We start from the raw sequence: 15,130 nt of genomic DNA, 5'->3' as shown, positions 1-15,130 counted from the left end.
GGTTGTGGTAAGAATGAAACCAAATAAGAATGCAAGTGCTTAGTCTGAGGCCTGGCTCCTGGGCCATGCTCCATGATGGATGGTGGTCAGCCATTGCTGGAGGGAGTGGCATGACTGAGCACACGGGAATCCAGCGGCCCCTTGGAGGATCCTCCCTCCCTTCCTTGTGTTGTTTCTGCAAGGAGGTGCACTAGAGCTCGCATACTTTATGGTGCCGAGGATCCTTGGGGTGGGATTTATGGTACTCTGCCACTGAGCCAGCCTCCTGGTCCCAACACTTCCATTTCCCTTCAGTGCCCTTCTGTACCCTCGAACCCTCCACAACCAGCTTCTGCTTGAGGCCAACTTTCCTAGCAGCAAGACTCAGGAATCAAAGGCTCAAACCTGAACCTGTGATTTCATTGTGGAAAACAGTCTAAACTATTCTGCAGGTGCATGAGCAGCAAGATGTTTGAAGGGTCTGTGTCCTCTGGGGATCAGCTCTCTGGGGTCTGCTCCTTCCTGCATCCTCCCCCCAGCCACCTTGTCTGCAAGCTTTAACCACAGTGGGCAGCCTCAAGGCAGCTGCAGACCTTTGAACAGGAAGTGGGCCGTAGACATTTCCTCCCAAGAACTCCAAGCTTCTGGGCCACTTCTCTTAGATGGCCTAGATTTTTATTAAAATAAATTGGGGGGTGCAGGGAGGATCCTATGGTGCTCAGGGGCTGCTCCTGGATCTCTATAGTGCCAGAGCCGGAACTGGGACTTCCTGCTTTTTTTTTTTTTTGCTTTTTGGGTCATATCCGGCGATGCACAGGAGTTACTCCTGGTTCATGCACTCAGGAATTACTCCTGGCAGTGCTCGGGGGACCATATGGGATGCTGGGAATCGAACCTAGGTCGGCTGCACGCAAGGCAAACACTTTACCTGCTGTGCTATTGCTCCAGCCCCCAGACTTCCTGCATTTTGAAGAGCACTCTCCAGCCCCAGAAGTTTAAATCTCTCTTACTTATTTTGGTGTCACACCCTGCTGTGCTTGACAGCTACTCCCAACTCTGTTCAGAGGAGGTGCTCATGCTGGTCCGTGTTTGCACATGTATGTGTGCATATGTCCCTCCTAATTGAAGGGGGTTGGGGGATGTTCCCATACCAGCTCATGCATATGTGTATGTTTATGTTCCCAACCCAGACATCCTGCATGCAAAAGCATGCATGTGCTCAGCCCGTTGAGCTATGGAGCATTTTTATTTTAAATGATGGGGCTGGAGGTAGGCTGCTTGCCTTGCATGCAGCTGACCAGGGTTTGATCCCAGACAACCCATATGGTCTCCTGATATCCCCAGGATCAATCTCTGAGAGTCAGTAATAGGTCCTGAGCATCGCAGGGTGTGGTCTAAAAACCAAAAAAGATTTTTAAAAGAAAGGTCTTAAGGAGTTGTGTGTGTGTGTGTGGGGGGGGGGGGGGAAGGGCCCCAGGGCAGCAAGTCTCTGTTTTATCACTTAGCCAAGTCTGTGGTGGCTCTTGGTTATCACCACTGCAAATTATAAACAGTAATAAAAGCTCTCCCTGCCTCGCAGAGGGCTTATTGTGAGGGCCCGAATGAAAATTACCCATGCAATGTTTTGGAAAATTAAAAGCTCCTTTTGTTTTTGGGCTACACCCTGCAGTGCTGAGGTGCAGTGGGGCCCCGCCTGGTGCTCTGGGGTCTCTTCCGCAAAACCCGGGGAAGTTCCAAGTTGCTTTCCCTTCCTTCCTTCCTCCCTTCCTTCTTTTGGTACCACACCCTGCAGTGTTCAGGGCTTATTCCTGGCAGGCTCAGAGGATCATAGGAAATGTGCCAGGCAGCGCCCTACCCGCTGTACTGTCGCGCTAGCACCCAAAGGAGGCGCGGAAAGAATCTGAATCCACAAGCCCCCCAGTCGTGGAGGGAGAGTTATACTGGACCCAGGGGTCGCCTCTGTAAAAGCAGGTTGGAGGGGGAGGCAGAACCGATCGTTAAAAACTGGGGTCTCTGGACGGAGCCTCCCTCCCTCCGCGGGGCGTTCCGGAGCGGCCGGGACGCGGCGGGGAGGGAGGGGGAGCGGCCGCCGCAGGCCGGGGCCGGGAGGGGGTTGGGGGGCCCGGGAGCAGGGCCCGGAGCCGGGCGGGCGGCGGGAGGCGGGGTCGGCGCGCCCAGTCCAGCCACGTGCGGTTGTTTCCGTGCCGGGCGGTCACGTGAGCTGCGTCAGCTGACCCGTCGCGGCGGAGCCAGGCGCTGGCGCCCCGCTGCCTCTGCCCCGCCGCGCCGCGCTGGAGCGCCGGACCCTGCGCAGGGGTAAGGGTGTCCCCGCTCTCCCGTCCTGCGGCCCCTGCGCGCCCCGGCCGCCCCCGGCCCGGCCCCTGGCCCTCGGCCCGCGCAGCGCGCCGGGCCCGGCACCCCGGAAGCCGCCGCCCCGCGCTGCCCCCAGGTGTCCTGGAGGGGATGGCCCTGGGGAGCAAGCGGCGGGAAATTGCCCCCAGCGCGGCGGCCCCGGGATGGTCCCCGCCTCCGAACCCGGACATGCAGGAACTGCTCCAGAGAGTGGAGCGGGACCTCAACATCGATGCCCGGCAGCTGGCCCCGGCCCCAGGAGGCACCCACGTGGTGGCTCTCGTGCCCTCACGCTGGCTGGCCAGCATCCGCGAGCGCCGGCTGCCCCCGGGCCCCTGTCCCCGGGCCGAGGGGCTGGGCGAGGCGGAAGTCAGGACACTCCTGCAGCGCTCAGTGCAGAGGCTGCCTCCGGGCTGGACGCGTGTGGAGGTGCACGGGCTGCGGAAACGGAGGCTGGCTTACCCGTTGGGCGGTGGCCTGCCCCCCGAGGACGTCTCGGGCAGCCCGGAGACCCTCAATCGCTTCATGCGGGATGTGGCTGCCCAGAATTACCGGAACCTATGGCACCATGCTTATCAGACTTACGGGCAGCCCTATAGCCATAGTCCTCCCCCCTTGGCCGGCCCTGCCCTGGACTCAGTCCGACAGGCTCTTCAGAGGGTCTATGGTTGCCCGTTCCTGCCCTTGGGGGAAGCCACTCCGTGCCCATCCTATATCAGAGATGGTTCCTGCCCTCCGCGGGGCAGCCCTGCCTGTCCCAGCCTTCTGAGAGCTGAGGCCCTGCTGGAATCCCCAGAGATGCTCTACGTACTCCATCCATACATGCAGTTCTCCCTGCATGATGTGGTCACCTTCAGCCCTGCCAAACTGACTAACAGCCAAGCCAAGGTGCTCTTCATTCTCTTCCGCGTGCTGCGGGCCATGGAGGCCTGTCACCGCCAGGGACTTGCCTGTGGGGCCCTATCTCTGTACCACATCGCAGTGGATGAGAAGCTGTGCAGTGAGCTCCGGCTGGACCTGAGTGCTTATGAGAGGCCTGAGGAGGATGAGGACCGGGATATCCCGGTAAGCAGGACCGGGCCGGCCATTAAGCCTGCAGACTCAGGGGAACGGACCGTTGGGAGTGTCACTTGCCAGGAGGAACTCAGGGGCCTTGTGCTGGACTGGGTTCACGGCCGCATCAGCAACTTCCACTACCTCATGCAGCTGAATCGGTTGGCGGGACGCCGGCAGGGGGACCCCAACTACCACCCTGTGCTGCCTTGGGTGGTGGATTTCACCACACCGCACGGGCGCTTCCGGGACCTGTGCAAGTCAAAGTTCCGTCTCAACAAGGGGGACAAGCAGTTGGACTTCACCTATGAGATGACGCGGCAGGCGTTCGTCGCAGGTGGCACTGGGGGTGGGGAGCCCCCCCACGTGCCTCACCACATCTCTGACGTGCTCTCGGACATCACCTACTATGTGTACAAGGCGCGGCGCACACCCCGCTCCGTGCTCTGCGGACATGTGAGGGCTCAGTGGGAGCCCCACGAGTACCCCGCCAGCATGGAGCGGATGCAGAACTGGACTCCTGACGAATGCATCCCCGAGTTCTATACCGACCCCTCTATTTTCTGCTCCATCCACCCTGATATGCCGGATCTGGACGTGCCGTCCTGGTGCAGCTCTGGCCAGGAGTTTGTGGCAGCCCACCGGGCACTGCTGGAGAGCCGCGAGGTGTCGCAGGACCTGCACCACTGGATCGATCTCACCTTCGGCTACAAGCTCCAGGGCAAGGAGGCCGTGAAGGAGAAGAATGTGTGTCTGCACCTGGTGGACGCACACACGCACCTCACCAGCTTTGGCGTGGTGCAGCTCTTTGACCAGCCTCATCCCCGGCGCCTGGCCGGGGCACCTACCCTGGCCCCTGAGCCTCCACTCATCCCCAGGCTGTTGTTCCAGACCATCCAGGAGAGCACTGGCCGGGAGGACTTCCCAGGACAGCTTCCAAACGGGGCCGGTAGACTGGTTTTGGAGGCTACCCCGTGTGTGACTGGTTGGAGCAGGGACCGGCAGGTGGCAGGGGAGGATGACTTGGAGCAGGCCACTGAAGCTCTGGATTCCATCGCCCTAGCCGGGAAAGCTGCTGACCAGCTGGGCCCCTCCGCCTCCTCCTCGCCTTCCTCTTCCTCCGCCACCTCCCTTCAGGGCCCCCCGGGCCTCCTTTCTTTCTCGGTGGCCTCTGCCTCTCGTCCTAGCCGCAGGAGCAAAATGACGGGAGCAGACCTGGGGGACGGGGAGGAGGGGAAAATCCTTCTCCCAGAGGGCTTCAACCCCTTGCAGGCTCTGGAAGAACTGGAGAAACTCGGCCACTTCCTGACCAAAGGCCTCGGGGGCCGGTTGGAGGCGGCAGAGAAGCCCCAACTCCATTCCCCAGTGCAGCTCCGGGACCTCTTCCACCGGGACATGCAGGCGCTGGGGGTCCTGCTGGCCGAGATGGTATTTGCCACCCGTGTCCGAACGCTGCAACCAGATGCGCCTTTGTGGATGCGCTTTGAGGCGGTTCGGGGACTCTGCACGCGTCACCCCAAGGAGATCCCTGTGTCTCTTCAGCCCGTGCTGGATGTGCTCCTGCAGCTGAGCGGACCTGAAGGTCTCGTGGGTCCCCAGGACAAGCCAGACCCCTTGTTTGCCTACAGACCCATCTCCCAGGGGCTGCCCCCCCCCTGCCCGACCCAGCTCCTCAGCCCTTTCAGCTCTGTGGTCCCCTTTCCCCCCTACTTCCCAGCGCTGCACAAGTTCATCCTGCTGTACCAGTCACGGCGCGTGGAGGACGAGGCCCAGGGCCGCGAGCTGGTCTTCAGCCTGTGGCAGCATCTGGGTGCTGTGCTGAGTGACATCACCCCCGAGGGCCTGGAGATCCTGCTGCCTTTTGTGCTGTCCCTCATGTCCGAGGAGCACACGGCCGTCTACACAGCCTGGTATCTCTTTGAGCCCGTGGCCAAGGCCCTGGGCCCCAAAAATGCCAATAAGTACCTTCTGAAGCCTCTCATCGGGGCCTACGAGAGCCCCTGCCGGCTCCACGGCCGCTTCTACCTGTACACCGACTGCTTCGTGGCCCAGCTGATGGTGCGGCTGGGGCTGCAGGCCTTCCTCGTGCACCTGCTGCCCCACGTCCTACAGGTGCTGGCCGGGGTGGAGGCCTCCCCAGAGGAGAGCAAGGGCCTGACGGGGGCTGCTGAGGACGAAGAGAACGAGCTCCCCGGGGCCAGACCCAGCTCCTGTGCCTTCGGGGAGGAGATTCAGATGGACGAGGAGCCGGCTGCCGCCTCAGGCCTGGGGCTCCCGGACTACACGTCTGGCGTCAGCTTCCGCGACCAGGCTGACCTCCCCGAGACCGAGGACTTCCAGACTGGCCTCTATGTGACTGCATCTCCACAGCCCCAGGAGGCCGAGGCCGTGAGTCTCGGCCGGCTGAGCGACAAGAGCAGCACCAGCGAGACCTCTCTGGGCGAGGAGCGGGTGGCAGACGAGGGGGCCGCACCCCTGGACAAGAGCAGCCTCAGGTCGGGTGACAGCAGCCAGGACCTGAAGCAGAGTGAGGGATCGGAGGACGAGGAGGAGGAGGAGGAGGAGGAAGGCTGCGTGGTGCTGGAGGAGGAGGAGGAGGAGGGCGAGGGCGAGCCGGAGGAGGGCCCTGGGGGGGCTGAGCTCACTCTCGCTGACACGGTGCTGTCCATGGAGACGGTGGTGACTGGCGGCGGCGGGACAGACCAGGAGGAAGAAGAGGAACCGCTGACGGAGCAGTCAGAGGACAAAGAGCAGAAGATCCTTCTAGGTGAGTCCAGAGCCCCGAGGTGGGTTTCAGACACCTTTGTTTCAGCAGAATCTGCTGAACTCCCTGTGTGGCCTTCGGTGGGTCACTCAGATGCATGACCCAGACCCTGGGCTGTCCCCTGGGAGTGTTTATTTAGTTTTACTTTTGGTGTTTGAGCCACACCCAACGGTGCTCAGAGCTTCCTCCCAGCTCTGAGCTCATGGATCACTCCTGGCAGGGTTGGAGGGCCACACAGCGTGTCAGGGATCGAACCTGTGTTGGATGCATGCAGGCAAGACCCTTCCCTGCTGTACTGTCACTCTGGCACACTAGAACATGTGTTTAGGAGAGGAGATGTCATACAGTAGACAGTCTTGACCTAATGCAGGTTCTGTTTGTTAGAGAGAGCCTGGCGAGATGTGCCAAAGGTCTGGGTCTAGTTTTCAGGGGTGAACAAGGCTTTCTCGAAAGGAGGGCTGATTAGTAGGAGGTCACTAATGAAAACTGGCTAAGTTGAATATGTGGCTCAAGTGGTAGATCCGATCCCTTGCATCAGTGAGGCCCTGATCTGACTCCCAGCACCATGTGACCTCCTGAAGCCCACCACCAGCAGTGGCCCTGTGCAGCTAACCACGGAAGTCAGGGTCGCCAGGTCTGCAGTAGGATGGACATTTCCAGGCAAAGGGACCCACTTGTGCACATACAGTTCTGAGATGCCCCTGTGTGCTTCTTCACTTTGCTTGTACTCTCTCTCTCTCTCTCTCTCTCTCTAATTGGCTTCTGGGTCACACCCAGCAGTGCTCAAGTGTTACTCTGGCTCTGCACGGGGATCATATGGGATGCCGGCGATCTAGCCTGTGTGTCAGCCATGTGCAAGGCAAATGCCCTGCCTGCTTTGCTGTTGCTCAGGCCTTACTCTCTCTCTCTCTCACTTGCACTGTCTTGCTCTTTCACTCTCTTTTTGCTTGAGGAGGCAGTTTGGGCCACACCTAGCCATTCTCAGGGCTTACTCCTGGCTCTGCTCTCTGGAGTCATCCTGGTGGGGCTCAGGTGACCATATATATGTGGGGCTGTGGATCAGACTGAGCTTAACTATGTGCAAGGCAAGCACCTTAACCCCTGTTCTTATCTCACCAGCCCTATCCTATCTTTGTGAAATAGGGGTCACATCCAGCGATAGTCAGGGGACCTGGGTCAGGGCTTTGGTGCTCGGCCCTGGGATGACATGCAGTGGTGCTTATGAGGCTGTGGTGCTGGGGATCAAACTCAACAGTTGAGCCACATCCTTGGCCCTGTCATGGTTCTTTGAATCAGTGGAAAGCCAGAGTGTGGGGTGCCAGAGCAATTGTACAGCAGTAGGGCACTTGCCTTGCACACAGCTGACCCAGGTTTGGTCTCCAGGCATCCCATATGGCGCCCTGAACACTGCCAGGAGTAATTTCTGAGTGCAGAGCCAGGAGTAACCTCCGAGCATGGCTGGGTGTGATCCCAAAACCAGAAGTGTTTGGAAAGACCGAAGAAGCAATAGTACAGTAGACAGGGCATTTGCCTTGCATGTGGCTGACCCTGGTTCAATCCCTAGCATCTCATACGTTGCTCCTGAGCACTCCAGGAGTGATCCCTGAGTGTGGGCCAGGAGTAAGCCCTGAACATCGCCGGGTGTAGCCTCTCCCCATCGCCCCGAACAAAAGGCTAATATATTTATTTATTTATTTTGCTTTTTGGGTCACACCCAGCAATGCTTAGGGGTTACTCCTGGCTTTGCACTCAGGAATTACTCCTGGCGGTGCTTGGGGGACCATATGGGATGCCGGTGATTGAACCCGGGTCGGCTGCATGCAAGGCAAATGCCCTACCCACTGTGCTATCTCTCCGGCCCAAGGCTAATATATTTAGACTGAGAGGATTGGGAGTAGAGGGAGCAGAGAGCAGGTTGTGGGGAGAGCAGAGGCCTGGGGGCTGTCATTCGCAGCAGAGGCCCACAGACTACCCTGCTCTGCTCAGTGCACGGTGGGGCGGGGACTGGGGCAGGTGCCCCTGTCTGTGGGACGGGAGGGGCAGGCCACAGTTATCTCCCGAGCTCAGGTCCGCTCGTGCTCTGCAGATACAGCCTGCAAGACGGTTCGCTGGCTCTCTGCCAAGCTCGGCCCCACGGTTGCCTCTCGCCATGTGGCCCGGAACCTGCTGCGCCTGCTAACGTCATGCTACGTGGGTAAGTCCTGCAGTCTGTGCGGCCGGGGTCTACCAGATGGGCCCTTGCCCTCTGGGGACACTCCCTTTCTGTCTCAGCCAGCCCCTGGTGGGGCGCTGGGTTCCCCATCAGGGCAGTGGGCGGCCCCCGGGTGAGCCTCCCCACCTCCCTCTGGGAGCTCCTCAAGGTGGTGCCCTTCCTGGCTAGGGCCCACCCGGCAGCAGTTCACGGTGAGCAGTGGAGAGAGCCCCCCGCTGAGTGCTGGCAACATCTACCAGAAGAGACCCGTGCTGGGTGACGTGGTGTCAGGGCCCGTGCTCAGCTGCCTCCTGCACATCGCGCGCCTGTACGGGGAGCCCGTGCTCACCTACCAGTACTTGCCCTACATCAGCTATCTGGTCAGTATCTCAGCGCAGGCGCCCTGGGGGCGGGCAGCGGCAGGGCCTCCGGGCCTGGCTCTCATCTGCCCTGTGGTCCTAGGTGGCCCTGGGGGGGCCCTCCAGTCCCAGTCGACTTAATAGCCGTAAGGAGGCGGGGCTGCTGGCCGCTGTGACGCTGACCCAGAAGATCATCGTGTACCTGTCGGACACCACCCTCATGGACATCCTGCCCCGCATCAGCCACGAGGTCCTGCTGCCGGTGCTCAGCTTCCTCACCTCCCTTGTCACAGGGTACGCCGAGGGGGCTACTGGGGAGGGGTCTGGGAGAGTCAAGTGGCCCTGTTAAGAGTCCAGGTGTGAAGCTGGAGTGATAGCACAGCGGGTAGGGCGTTTGTCTTGCATGTGGCTGACCCGGGTTCAATTTCCAACATCCCATATGGTCCCCCGAACACTACCAGAAGTAATTCCTGAGTGCAGAGCCAGGAGTAATCCCTGTGCATCGCCGGATATGACCCAAAAAGCAAAAAAAAAAAAAAAAAAGTCCAGGGTCTCGTGACAGCTGTGTGGTGCCCCGGGCCAGTTGCACCTTCCCGTGCCTCAGTTTCCTCACCTGGGTTAGCCCCATGGGTCTGGGAACTTGCTTCCTCTGACCATTTTTGCATCGATTCTGGCCGAGGCCTGTGGAGTGGCGGACCGGGCCCCATGAGCTCTGTTTCCAGCTTCCCGAGTGGGGCTCAGGCCCGGACGGTGCTGTGTGTGAAGACCATCAGCCTCATCGCACTCATCTGCCTGCGCATTGGACAGGAGATGGTGCAACAGCACCTGAGTGAGCCCGTGGCCACCTTCTTCCAGGTCTTCTCTCAGCTGCACGAGCTCCAGAAGCAGGTGGGCAGCATTGCCTGGCAGGGTGGGCAGGGCCCGGGCATAGCTGGGGCTGACTCCCGGAACTTCCTGGCTACAGGATCTGAAGCTGGATTCGGCAGGCCGTGGAGAGGGCCAGCTGCCAGAGGTGACCTTCTCTGACGGGCAGCAGCGGCTGGTGGACCCTACTCTGCTGGACGAGCTGCAGAAGGTGTTCACCCTGGAGATGGCGTACACCATCTACGTGCCCTTCTCCTGCCTGTTGGGTACTGCCCCATCTCATGCCTCGTGGCTCTGTCCCTTCCCGGGGAGGGCCCCGCATTCTTCCCACCCCACCACCGAGTTAGTAGCTAGTATTAAGTCCCAGTTTCTGGGCCAGAGCAAAGGTAGCTTGCTCAGCCTTCTTCAGCCTTTTCATACCTGTGGACTGGCAGTAGGCCATTTACTGGGGGTTGAAGACCTTAGGTCTGGTCTAAGAACCTGAGTCCCAGGGGTTGAGTAAACAGACACAAGTGTTGGTGGAGGAGGCGAACGGACCCTGGGGAAGGTAGAGAAGTGGGCCCCTGCACCTCCTGCCGGGACCAAGCTGTCCTCTGCACGCCTGAGTCTGGGCTGCTGGGATGCGTGACCCCACACAGGTGCTCTGCCCTTGGCTGCAGATGTCTCACCCCTCTAAAGTCAGGGCAGGAAGCTCCTGCTTCCGTTCTCCTGACACCCAGAGGAACCAGGCACACAGAAGGGGCCTTGAGTACACCCTGAAGCCACGTTCTGCTGGGGAAAACGCGGTTTTATGAGGAAGAACCGTATCTCCAGCGTTCCCACATCCCGGGTCTGTCTCCCGTAGTTCCCAGGTGTTTGGGCCAGGAGGGGGCAGCTGCCCAAGGTCTCCCCTGGTCTCAGGAAACCCCCCTCCCCCATCCAGGTGACATCATCCAGAAAGTCATCCCTAACCACGAACTGGTAGGGGAACTGGCGGGGTTGTACCTGGAGAGCATCAGTTCCAGCGGCCACAACCTGGCCAGCACAGAGCCCACGGCACCCAGCACGGGCCCCGAGTGGGACCCCCACCCGGTCGGGGCCTGCAGCCAGGACGACAGCCACTCGGGGACCTTTGGGAGTGTGCTAGTGGGCAACCGCATCCAGATCCCCAGCGGCTCCCAGGCCGACAGCCCCGGGCCCCTGGGCCCCATCTCCGGGGCGGGCGTTGGCGGCGGAGGCCTGGGCGGCGAGAGCGAGGACAACGCCCTGAAGCGGGAGCTGCCCCGGAGCGCGCACGGGCTGAGCGGGAACTGGCTGGCCTACTGGCAGTACGAGATCGGCGTCAGCCAGCACGACGCCCACTTCCACTTCCACCAGATCCGCCTGCAGAGCTTCCCGGGCCACTCGGGAGCCGTCAAGTGCGTGGCCCCGCTCAGTGGCGAGGACTTCTTCCTGAGCGGCAGCAAGGACCGCACCGTGCGCCTCTGGCCACTCTACAACTCAGGTGATGGCACGAGCGAGACGTCGCCACGTCTCGTCTATGCCCAGCACCGCAAGAGCGTCTTCTTCGCTGGCCAGCTGGAGGCCCCGCAGTGTGTAGTGACCTGTGACGGGGCTGTGCATGTCTGGGACCCCTTCACGGGTAAGTGGGTCCCCGGGGAGCCTCGTGGTGAGGCTGCCGGCCTGGGACCAGGGCCACACGGGCAGGGGGTCTGCGGGGTGGGCATACTCTGTAGTTCCAGAGTATGCCCATCAAGACTACGCAGAAGAGCCAGACCTTGAACCCAGGCCACCTGCTTTTGGGTCGACTCTACCAACTCCCTGGCCGAGTGGCCTGGAGCAAGTTGCCTAGCATCAGAAGATCCCGTTTTCCATGTTGAAGCAGCTGTCTGGGAAGTGATCGCACAGAGAGATTGGCTCAGCCTGCAGCGTGTGCTGCGTTCCTTAGCTGCTTGCTTGAGTCTTCACATGTATCTTCGTTGGGGGGTGGGATATCAGGTTGGAAGGGGTGGGGAAGCAGCACTGCAGATAATGGGGAGGGACTGTGGTGTGGAGACCAGGCTACTCCTGGGGGGTGGGGGGAAGTGCTGTCTGGCCGTAGACACGGGATGTGGGGACCAGAGGCTTTTGGAATCCAGGCAGCAGGAAGGGAGCAGGCCAGAGGCTGGGGGAGGCAGGCGCTTTCGGCAATGGCTGGGACCCAGATCTGCTGACCCTGCCCGCCTTCCTTCCCAGGAAAGACCATCCGCACGGTGGAGCCCTCAGACAGCCGGATGCCCCTGACAGCGGTGGCGCTCATGCCCGCCCCCCACACCAGCATCACCATGGCCAGCTCAGACTCCACTCTGCGCTTTGTGGACTGCAGGAAGCCTGGCCTGCAGGTCAGGGGTGTTCAGTGCCCTGAGCTCGGGTGTGTCGGGAGGAGCAACCCCAGCTGGAGGGCCAGGGCATCGTTTGTCTCGGGAGACCTGCCAGCAGCAGCGGCAGCAGCAGACCCTGGGGGTGGCCATCTGGCCTTTGGATGGGGCCAGGGCGGGGGGGGGCGGGCAGGAACCAAGGTTTAGTTCTTCCACTGGGTGGACTTGGGGACCGAGCGGGTCTGCGGGGAGCAGTGTGGGGCCGCCTCAGCGTCCGTATTTCCCTTCCCGCAGCATGAGTTCCGCCTGGGAGGTGGGCTGAACCCTGGGCTTGTCCGCTCCCTGGCCGTCAGCCCCAGCGGCCGGAGCGTCGTGGCCGGCTTCTCCTCGGGCTTCATGGTGCTTCTGGACACACGCACAGGCCTGGTTCTTCGAGGCTGGCCGGCCCACGAAGGGGACATCCTGCAGATCAAGGTGATGCCCCGGCTCCCCTTCCCCTCCCCAGCTCAGGGCAGAACCGGGTCCCCCCTGACCCCCGCCCCAGAACCCACAGGCAGGGAGGGGTGGGGCCAGTTTCTTTGCAGGGGGATGTGAGGTGTGGGGGCGCTTGGCAGGAGGTAGCCTTGGGGGCGGAGGCCTGGGGGCCGAGTTGACGCTGCTGCTCCCCGGGCTGTTCTAATGAGTAACCCTTGTCCATATTTGTCTTGCTTGGACCATCAGGGGTCGGGCTGTGTCCGTGACCCAGCGCAGGTTAAATAAAGCTCAGCTGAGCGACTGTTTACTGCCCCCAGACCACTGAGCAGAGTCCATGCCCCCTGCTGGGCTGCCCTATGCGGGAGAGGGCCAAGTCTGGCACGGGAATCCTGCTGGCTGCCCTGTTCCCAATCATGGTCATCCCAATCATGGGGAGGCACCAGAGAGGAACGGGGGGGGGGGTCCTCCACCCAGGGACGGGCTCTCTCAGTGGTGGAGGCAGCTGCCTAGGCCTCTCCCAGGGGGGGTCCTTTCTCCAGGAACCCTGGACTGGAGCTGCTCCTACACTCCAGTTCTCTGGGACTGTGGAAGGAGGTTCTAGATCCAGCCTGGGTGTCACTCGGCGGCATCACCTGCTGGCCCTATGACCTTGCTTGGGTTGTTGGATCTTTTTGAACCTCAGTGTTTTGTTCTGTAAAGTGGAAACAGGGACAGCAGCTACCTCATAGTGTTTTTTTTTTGTTTTGTTTTGTTTTGGGGCTATACCCGGCAGTGCTCAGGGCTGATTCCTGGCAGGGCTTGGGGACCACGTGGGGTGCTGGAGATCGAACCCAGGTTTACCATGTACAAGGCAAGCGCCTTGCCCTCTGTGCTGTCGCTCCAGTCCCCTGTAGACGGACTACGGTGAGGCCTGACTGAGTGCTTAGTTACAGTGATGGCCAGGCTGACTCACCACTGATTCACCCCCTAATTTGATGCTTGTGGGGCGGCTGCGCCGGGGGCAAGGGTGGGGGGGTTGACCACACTCAGGGCACTGCCTTGCTGGGAACTATGGGAGGCATCAGGAAGACCCTGGGGCTGGGCATGTGCCAGGGACCAGGGAGGGGTCAGCATCCAGGCCCCACTGAGGCTCTGCTGTCCCTGGGCAGGCCGTGGAGGGCAGCGTCCTGATCAGCTCCTCGTCCGATCACTCCCTGACCGTGTGGAAGGAGCTGGAACAGAAGCCCACGCACCACTACAAGTCGGCCTCCGACCCCATCCACACCTTCGACCTCTACGGCAACGAGGTGGTCACTGGCACTGTGGCCAACAAGATTGGTGTCTGCTCGCTGCTCGAGCCGCCCTCGCAGGCCACCACCAAGCTCAGCTCCGAGAACTTCAAGGGCACACTCACCAGCCTGGCCTTGCTGCCCACCAAGCGGCACCTCCTACTGGGCTCGGACAATGGCGTCATCCGCCTCTTGGCCTAGACTGGGGGGGGGTGGGGATGAGCAGACACCCCTCCCTTTAACCTCCCCTCCCCGCTTCCCCCCTGCAGCTGCTTCCAGACCAGTCCCCGGACCTGTACTGCCGGCAGGAAGCCGGGAGAAGGCGCCCTTGCGCTCTGCCCGCTGTGTCCACCTGGGAGAGGGGCGTTCTGGGAAGGGAGGGGACATGGGCCCGGCCCTGCTCCTCTCCGCCAAGACGCCCCCTCCCCAGCTGGATTCTGTCTTCCTCATTCTGCAGGGACAGAGAAACCCGGGGCTGCCAGGCTCCCGAGAGCTGGCCGTAGCCCAGGAGCTACGAGCCTCGAGCTGGAGTCTAACCCAGCCTGGCCCTGCCCAGGGTGGGAATGCAGATGGGAAGAAGAGGGCAGAGCGGGAGAGGGAGGTGGACTGGACCGGCTGGTGCCCAGCAGGAGCACCCCTCTGCCTTGCCTGCCCCCCCACCACAGTGTTTGTGCCTTGAGCCGAGGAGGCGGCCCCCCGCCCCGGCCCTCCATCCCTGGGAGGTGGCCCACAGCCCTGAGAGAAGGGGGTGAGAAGAATCCTTTGCATCTCAGGTCTCTCCCAGAGCACTCCTGGGCCCCAATTCCAGACCAGAGATGAGGTCTGGGGCAGGCCCTGCCGCCTCCTCACATTTGCAATAGATGTAAATATAACCAATAAATCCTGCGGGAAAGCCATGGAACGCCAGGAGAGCTGGGTGTTTTTCTGCGGTGTGGAGGGTGGGCTGGAGCGATAGCATAGCAGGTAGGGGCATTTGCCTTGCACGCAGCCAACCCCGGTTCGATTCCTCCATCCTTCTCTGAGAGCCTGGCAAGCTACCGAAAGTATCTCGCCTGCATGGCAGAGCCTGGCAAGCTCCCCGTGGCGTACTCAATATGCCAAAAACAGTAACAAGTCTCACAATGGAGACATTACTGGAGACATTACTGGTGCCCACTCGAGCAAATCGATGAACAATAAGAGGACAGTGCTATAGTAGGGGGTGGAGGCCAGGCTCTCGTGCATGCCAGGCAGATGCCCTTCCACTAAGCGACATCCCTGACCTCATGAGGCTTTCTTTGGACGGTGCCAGGATGGGAAAAGGTGGGTCCTGGCAGCTTCTGGGGCTCTGAGAGGAGGGCAAGGCATGGGGTGGGGGGCCTGGTGGCCTGCTCGGGCTCCTCTGGTGCAGAGGGAGACTTGTCGATGCTGCCACAGGCCACATTGCAGAGCCCCGAGGACACACATGGCTGGCTGGGACAGCAGCAGGGAGTGGCCTTGGCCCGGCCATC

General features: G+C 61.2%; 1 protein-coding gene across 1 annotated transcript; it reads left to right on the top strand.

The window, feature by feature from the left end:
* The first annotated feature begins 2,120 nt into the window (after positions 1-2,120).
* On the top strand, positions 2,121-14,917 carry WDR81 (WD repeat domain 81). The gene is made up of 11 exons (XM_056127150.1): positions 2,121-6,151; positions 8,235-8,342; positions 8,529-8,719; positions 8,802-8,992; positions 9,421-9,586; positions 9,663-9,828; positions 10,485-11,183; positions 11,777-11,922; positions 12,193-12,372; positions 13,521-14,571; positions 14,836-14,917. Exons 1-10 carry the CDS (start codon positions 2,443-2,445, stop codon positions 13,839-13,841), a joined length of 5,877 nt encoding a protein of 1,958 aa, XP_055983125.1. The 5' UTR covers positions 2,121-2,442; the 3' UTR covers positions 13,842-14,571; positions 14,836-14,917.
* Positions 14,918-15,130: the final 213 nt, after the last annotated feature.

This window comes from Sorex fumeus, unplaced genomic scaffold, assembly GCF_029834395.1.
Source record: "Sorex fumeus unplaced genomic scaffold, SorFum_2.1 ptg000063l, whole genome shotgun sequence".
Classification (NCBI taxonomy): domain Eukaryota; kingdom Metazoa; phylum Chordata; class Mammalia; order Eulipotyphla; family Soricidae; genus Sorex; species Sorex fumeus.
This window is presented reverse-complemented; position numbering and strand designations above follow the sequence as displayed.